This window comes from Helianthus annuus, chromosome 5, assembly GCF_002127325.2.
Source record: "Helianthus annuus cultivar XRQ/B chromosome 5, HanXRQr2.0-SUNRISE, whole genome shotgun sequence".
In the NCBI taxonomy this organism is placed as follows: domain Eukaryota; kingdom Viridiplantae; phylum Streptophyta; class Magnoliopsida; order Asterales; family Asteraceae; genus Helianthus; species Helianthus annuus.
The window spans coordinates 89349664-89356718 of record NC_035437.2 but is presented as its reverse complement, the minus strand read 5'-3'; the positions used below and the strand labels follow the sequence as shown (position 1 = coordinate 89356718).

Here is a 7055-nt window from a genome sequence, read left to right as displayed (position 1 = left end):
CAAAGGGAAATGGTAAACTACATTGATAATAGACCTAGGCCACCGGGTCCCCCAACAGGCACCTACAACCAAGGATGGCGTAACCACCCTAACCTTGGTTGGAGGGAGCATGGCAATAGTAGTAACCAACAAAACGAAAACCAACGAGCAAACTTTCAACAACAACCAAGAAATAAGTCACAAAATTTCTCTCAACAACAACAACAACAAAGGGGACGGGAGGGGCTTGAAGACACCGTTTCACGCCTCATCTCCGAAACTGAAAAAAGGAATTCAGATCGATTCCTACAAATAGAATCGAACTTTAGAAATCAGCAAGCTAGTATTCAAAACATTGAAAAACAACTAAATCAACTAGCCCAAAATTTCTCCGAGAGGCCACAAGGCGCACTACCTAGCAATACCGAAACCAACCCAAAGTCGCAAGTACATCTCATAACACTAAGAAATCGGACCGTATGTCCTGAGGAGGCCCCACTACCCCCATCTGACAAAAATCCGCCCATTCAATCCACGACCTCTCCACCTGCCCATAAAGAAACCACTCCTCCGTCAAATCCCGAGCCTACCAAGAACCCCTCGGTGCCCTACCCCGGTCGGTTACTTCGCCAAAAGACCGACGAGCAATTCACAAAATTCATAAACTTACTAAAACAATTACATATCAATCTCCCATTTGTGGAAGTCCTCACTCAAATGCCAAAATATTCAAAATTTATGAGAGACCTCCTCACTCATAAAAGGAAGATTGAAACATTACAATTGGTCAATTTAAGTGAAGAATGCTCCGCCGTACTGCTCAACAAACTCCCACAAAAGAAATTCGACCCCAGAAGCTTCACCATCCCTTGTTCCATTGGGGGATCACCTGTACGCGATGCACTAGCCGACCTTGGGGCTAGCATCAATCTCTTGTCCGCATCAATGTTTGACCAACTCGGACTAGGAAAGACGAGCCCCACAAAGATGAGCATACAACTCGCCGATAGGTCTATCAAATACCCGCAAGGTGTCGCCGAAAATTTATTGGTAAAAGTCGAAGACTTTGTCCTCCCGGCCGACTTTGTCATACTCGACATGGAGGAAGACACCGAAGTACCACTCATTCTAGGAAGACCATTCCTTCCCACCACTCACGCAATGATGGATATGAGTGATGGGAAGTTAACATTGAGGGTTGGAGACAAAGAGATGAAATTCGGGGTTGGGAAAAGAGTAGAGGACGACTTGGTCAACTACATGGATATCATAGACTCAAGCTTGGATGATGTTCTCCGACGGTGCAACACGGGATACGAAACATCCTGCTCGGGTAACACATGACGGACTTAGGGTCTAGCCAAGCACCCTTATAAACATCGTGCACCACGGAGGCATCCGCGAAACTATCCATAGTTTTTAGTTTATTGTAACTTTTTATATTTTCTAGTTTAGCTTTACTTTTCAGGAATAAAACACACTCGAAAAGGTGGGGGTTACAAAGGGAAGTTAAAACCACACCCCATGCACAAAAACAGAGCCTCCCAATAACTTTCCAGCATTACAACAAGTTCAGCACGTGGTCGTGCTCAGCCCAACACGCCCATGCCCTGGCTCTGCAGAAATTTGCCCAGTTCTGGTAAATGGACACGAGGTCGTGCTTACTGAACACGCCCCGTGCCCAGCCTTTTGTTAAATTTTGTTACTGGCGATCTGACCACGGGGCCGTGCCCGGACCAACAAGGGGTCGTGGCCAGACGCCTAGTAACACAAAATTTTGTTTTTCAACACCTTTTTACACATTCAATCAACCTAAAAAATTATTTTTGGGACAAATTGAGGACAATGTGTAATTTAAGTGTGGGGGGGATGCTAAAACCTTGAATTTTGCAAGTCCTAATAACAAGCCTTACACAAAACTCTATTGGAACCGCTAATCACCCCAATTTTTTTCAAAAATTTTCATTTGTTTTACTTGTATTGGTTTAATTTGGGAATAACAAGTTCTAAAAAGGTTATATTTTTACAAATTTACAACCGATAGTGTCGTGATAAAAAAGAACCAAATAAGAAAATTATGAAAAGACATGACAAATCTAATTAAAATTTGATTATATATACTTGATCACATTATAAACCCATTCTCACAACAAGTGAGTTTTGAGCCTTTATTGAGCATACAAGCATATATCTTTAAACTAAATGCTCATTTTTCGTTTCTTGTGTGAATAGCCGCTTGGTTCTTATGACTCTAGAACTTGCCAAGACGATTCATTCCTGGTCCTTACCAAATTAAACCCAAGTAAGTAAATGATGGAAGCATTAGGACTAACCCATTTTCCTTTCAACACCATTATTTTTCATTTTTTATCACCTACCCAAAATCCCCCTAGTTAACCCCTTTGAGCCTAAACCTTTTCATTTCAAAACCCACAAAACAAACACCCTTTACCCACCAAAACCTTTTTTCTTTTTTCAACCCCTTGTTTTACTAAAAAGCTCAGTTATCCTGTGACATTTCCTATCAAAAAAAATGAAAGTCTAGCAATAAATAAACAAGTTCCTCAAAGAAACTTTGTTTGAATATGCTTAGTTTGAATAAAAGTCACAAAAACAAAAAGTTTTATGATGACCGACGCTTTTTATGCTTTTAGCCCTTTTTATTAACCACTAACCAAAACCACCTACCTTTAGCCAAGCCTAACCCTTTCCCAAAGTCCCCTTGATATTTACGAAGGTTTATAGTTAAACAGGAGGAGGTTTGCTTGCTTGGCAAGCATATGGTAGAAGTAAGTTCCATGCCGGTCTCGAGTGTTTCACAAAAATACATCTTCGTCCAAGTGTTGAGTGATCTCCCGTGAGGTATGTGAACTAGTATATAAATGGAATTTCCAAGCCAGGCTTATACACCTTCCATGCTTGGAATGTCATTTCCAAATAGTAGAATGTCTTCGACATATAATACTGAGAAAGTGACGGTGCTCCCACCAGCTTTCTTATACACACAAGCTTCATTGGCGTTCTTGATGAATAAAAAATTCCTAATTTCTTCATCAAAACTGTGATTCCAACTTCTAGATGCTTGTTTCAATCTATAGATTGATTTCTTTAACTTGCATACTTTGTTAGGATGTTTTGGATCAACAAAACCTTGAGGCTGAACCATATAGACATCTTCATCAAGATATCCATTAAGGAAAGCCGTTTTGACATCCATTTGCCAAATCTCATAATCATAATATGCAGCTATGGCAAATAATATCCTAATTGACTTTAGCATCGCCACGGGCAAAAAGGTCTCATCATAATCAACCCCTCTTGTTTGAGAGAAACCTTTTGCTACGAGTCTCACTTTATAGGTATCCAAGTTACCATGCATATTGGTTTTCTTCTTGAAAACCCACTTACTTCCAACTACTTTGGAGATAAGAGGTGGCATAACCAATTCCCATACTTGGTTGTCATACATGGATTGTATCTCTACGTTCATGGCTTCAAGCCATTTGTCCCAATCGGATTTTGATATTGCATCATGGTATGTGGTTGGTTCATCCGAATCTACCACGTAGCATCCATCCATGAAAAATCCATATCTTTCAGGTGGACTACTAATTCTTCCAGATCTGCGAACGTTTTGTGTGTATTAATCAACCACTTGATCATTTTCAACAACCTCTTGTTGAGTGCTAGTATCAACCAAACGTGTATCGGCTTGTGGTTCTCGATCCTCATCAAGTTCCATTGTTCTATGTAGGATCGATATTGATGATCTAGTGAGTCAATCAGAGTCAAAATACCACTGTTTGAGTGGTGGAAACAAACAAACAGTTTGAATCAGAGAGAAATGAGTAGAAGTAGACAGAATATCACTTTTAACACTTGTTTCTCATTAATATTCACTTGAAAATCCGGCAGCAGTTTGACTACAACTTCATGATTCCGTGCCAAAATGTGAAACACAAACACATATATATACTACTCTGATTTCGCTTGAAATGACACCTTGTCATTTCAAGCGGAATCACATCCATCTGATTTTGCTTGAAATGACAAAGTGTCATTTCAAGCGGAATCACTTCACTAAACCATAAAATTTACATTCAGACACATGCACTATACATAACTGACATATTCGACCCCTAGACCCTATACAAGCATGACTAAGACTAAGACGAAGGCTTTAGACATTATGCACTAACAAACTCCCCCTTGGATACAGCCGGAGTCTTCAGTCTTTGTCTTCGGGTCTTCAATTATTCATAGCGACTTAAAGCTTTCGTCTCTTTGTTTAGGCTTCTTTCTCAGCAAGTTCCTCAGCCTATCGTTCTCTTTCTTCATTTTCTTTTCTTCTTCAGCCTGTAACTTTATCCACTTTCCTCTGTTCTCTTCAAGCTTCTTCCTTTCCTTTTCAGGTTTCTTCTTTTCTTTCTCTTCAAGCGACCACCATTTAGAATTCCATTTACTTTCAGAATTTATGCCTTTCTAAAAGCAAATAGTTACGACTTTCTGGAATTGCATCGCCTGCTCTCTGTCTTCAGATTGGAAGCGGATTTTGTTCACAAACAAGCATTCTATATCTTTCCTTGAACAATTTACCAACCACATCGGGTCGTAAACAAAAATCTCTCTAATCTCTTTCCCAGCTCGGTAAGTGATCACAGCCTCAGTAGAGATACAACTGTACATCCAGCCCATGAAACCTTTGTAGAACTCCTGTTCCATCTATGGCACTGGTATGTTTTTCATCGCTTTCGGCTTTTTCATGTTCAGGATAATCTCTACATTACCAGATTCAGGATTCACTCTTCGCACCTTCTTTGGGTAATGCGGCTTCCAGTGTTTAAAGTTTTTCAAAGCTTCAAACTTTATCAAGCCCCACATGGCAGCATCATTTTTCCTCACTGGATACCCTAAGGTTCTCACCTTCGATAACTCCTCTACATCCCACCATGGCAGAGACATAATATCATATAAACGTTCGAAATACTGCACGCCACACTCTCTTCTAATTGCATATGCATTAACGTGAGGTAGAAAACCCCAGCTAATGATATCACCAAGTGAAATGCTTCTATCTCTTTGATAATACTTCAGCGGGCGCTTGAATTTCCTTTCATGACTATCTTTGAACCATTTCTTACGCTCTTCTTTCTGAAGATCTTTAGGAGTACCATCGAAATTCTTATCTTTTAGGATCTCTGTTACTTTCCTCCTCAGTTTGCAGTAAATTACTCCATCAGTGTTGGAAGTTCAGAAGTATCTTCTGAAACATCCTCTTCATCAGAACAGTCTTCAACCTCAACCCTGTCATACACATCTGCATCTTCAACATATTTGTACTCATACTCTGGTTGATGGTTGATATCGAACGCATTCAGTTCTTCTTTGAAATCAAACTTAAATTCATCTTCATTCACATTGAACATCTTCAGGACTTCATCCAATGTGTAGGTATACCGGATCTCACCTTCTTCAACATGAGGCTCTATTCGAAGAATCAACTTTTCAACTTGATCAACGTTTTAATCATCAACATGCTCCCCCTCTCCATCAGCTCCCCCTGAAACTTCATTCGCATCATCATTCATTAAATCATCAACATTTTGTTCTTTTGAAGCTTCAGTCACAGTAACTCCTATACCTCCTGATTATCATTGTCATCATTGTTATCATCAGAACCATGACTACTCGCATAAAACACTTTTTCCTCATCATCATCCTCTCCGTCATCACCCTCTTCATTGTCATCCTCTTCGCTATCATCTTCCTCATCATCAACAGCAATATCTTCAAGTGATACATTTTCTTCAAAGATTGCTGACACAGAAGATATAAGAACAGGATTTTCAACAACTAGTGATGGAACAATTGATCTTTCAGCTACTGCAATACTGCCTGCAGCACTCTTGCCTTTGTCTCTCATTTGAGCTTCAATTTCAGCTTGGCGTTTAGCCCTGACCTCTTCAACTTGAATTTCCTCAAATCTTTTCTCTATCGACTTTCCGAGCACACTCTCTATCACTTTGTTCATCATATAAAATTCATGCCCTTTCAACGCCTTTGCAGCTTCAAGTTCTTTGTTCTTCAGTTCAAAGTACTTGTTCTGTTCATCTCGGCGAGTCTTTTCTTCCTCTAACTCTGCCACTCTCACCTTCAAGACATCAATTTCAAACTGATCTGTATCTATCTTCTTCAATAAAGACTTGTTTTCAGATTCTAACTTCTTTACACGCATTTCAAGAATCTTTTCACGATCAGCCACTCTTTTGCTTTCAACTGCAACAGCATCAACTTTACTTTCTACATTCTTCACTTGTGCAATATTTGCAAAATCAAAGTCTCCAATATCTTCAAGACCCATACTCAAGTTCGGAGGAATGGGTGGAAAACCTTTGTACCCCGAAGAACCAGGTGTGGTTTGAATAAGTGGTTGTGAAGGTGGTGATGTTTGAAAGATTGGTTAAGATGTAAGAAAGGTTGTTTCTTGTGGTGGTGTAATGGTATGAATTTGTTGTGGTGAATGAGGTGGTGAGAGATGTAATGGTGATGGTTGTCTTGGTGGTGTGGGTTATTTTGGAGGTGATTGATGAGGTGGTGAGTGTATAGGTGATTGATGTGGTATAGGTGCAGGTGGTGGTGATGGTGGTTTACTTGGTTCTTGGGAAGGTTTCTTCTTTAGTACAATCTTCGTTGGTTTCTTGATCTTTTGAGTAACCTTCTTTATCTTTGGAGAAACAATCCTTTTTTCTAGCACCACCTTTCTTCCTTCCACCTGAAGGAGTTGATTGAGATTCAGATACATGTTCAGGAGATGGAACATAAGCAACATCATCCTTCTCCTGTCTTTTCCTCTTTCTCAACTGTTTCTCTTTAGCAGTCTCTTCTTGAATTCTTTTCAAGCGTTCTGTTTCATCGATCTCATCTTCAGACGAACTAGAAGAACTTGTTGTATTTTTGTTCACATCATCACCTTCTATATCATCAGCAGCTTTTCCTTTCTGAGCATCAACAACTCCTTTGTCTTTCTATGCATTAAACGCCTTAAGGTTCTTCAGCAAACTCTGAGAATTAGGCGA

At 39.8% G+C, this 7055-nt stretch overlaps 2 protein-coding genes across 2 annotated transcripts; one reads left to right on the top strand and one right to left on the bottom strand.

Moving 5' to 3' along the window:
- The first annotated feature begins 717 nt into the window (after positions 1-717).
- LOC110943219 lies at positions 718-1323 on the top strand. Its single transcript, XM_022184971.1, has one exon. The coding sequence runs from the start codon at positions 718-720 to the stop codon at positions 1321-1323; it is 606 nt and encodes a 201-aa protein (XP_022040663.1).
- Positions 1324-4701: 3378 nt separating this feature from the next.
- Positions 4702-6340, bottom strand: LOC110943220 (FK506-binding protein 5-like). The gene is made up of 3 exons (XM_022184972.1): positions 5621-6340; positions 5212-5480; positions 4702-5023 (listed from the first exon to the last, which is right to left on the bottom strand). Exons 1-3 carry the CDS (start codon positions 6338-6340, stop codon positions 4702-4704), a joined length of 1311 nt encoding a protein of 436 aa, XP_022040664.1.
- Positions 6341-7055: the final 715 nt, after the last annotated feature.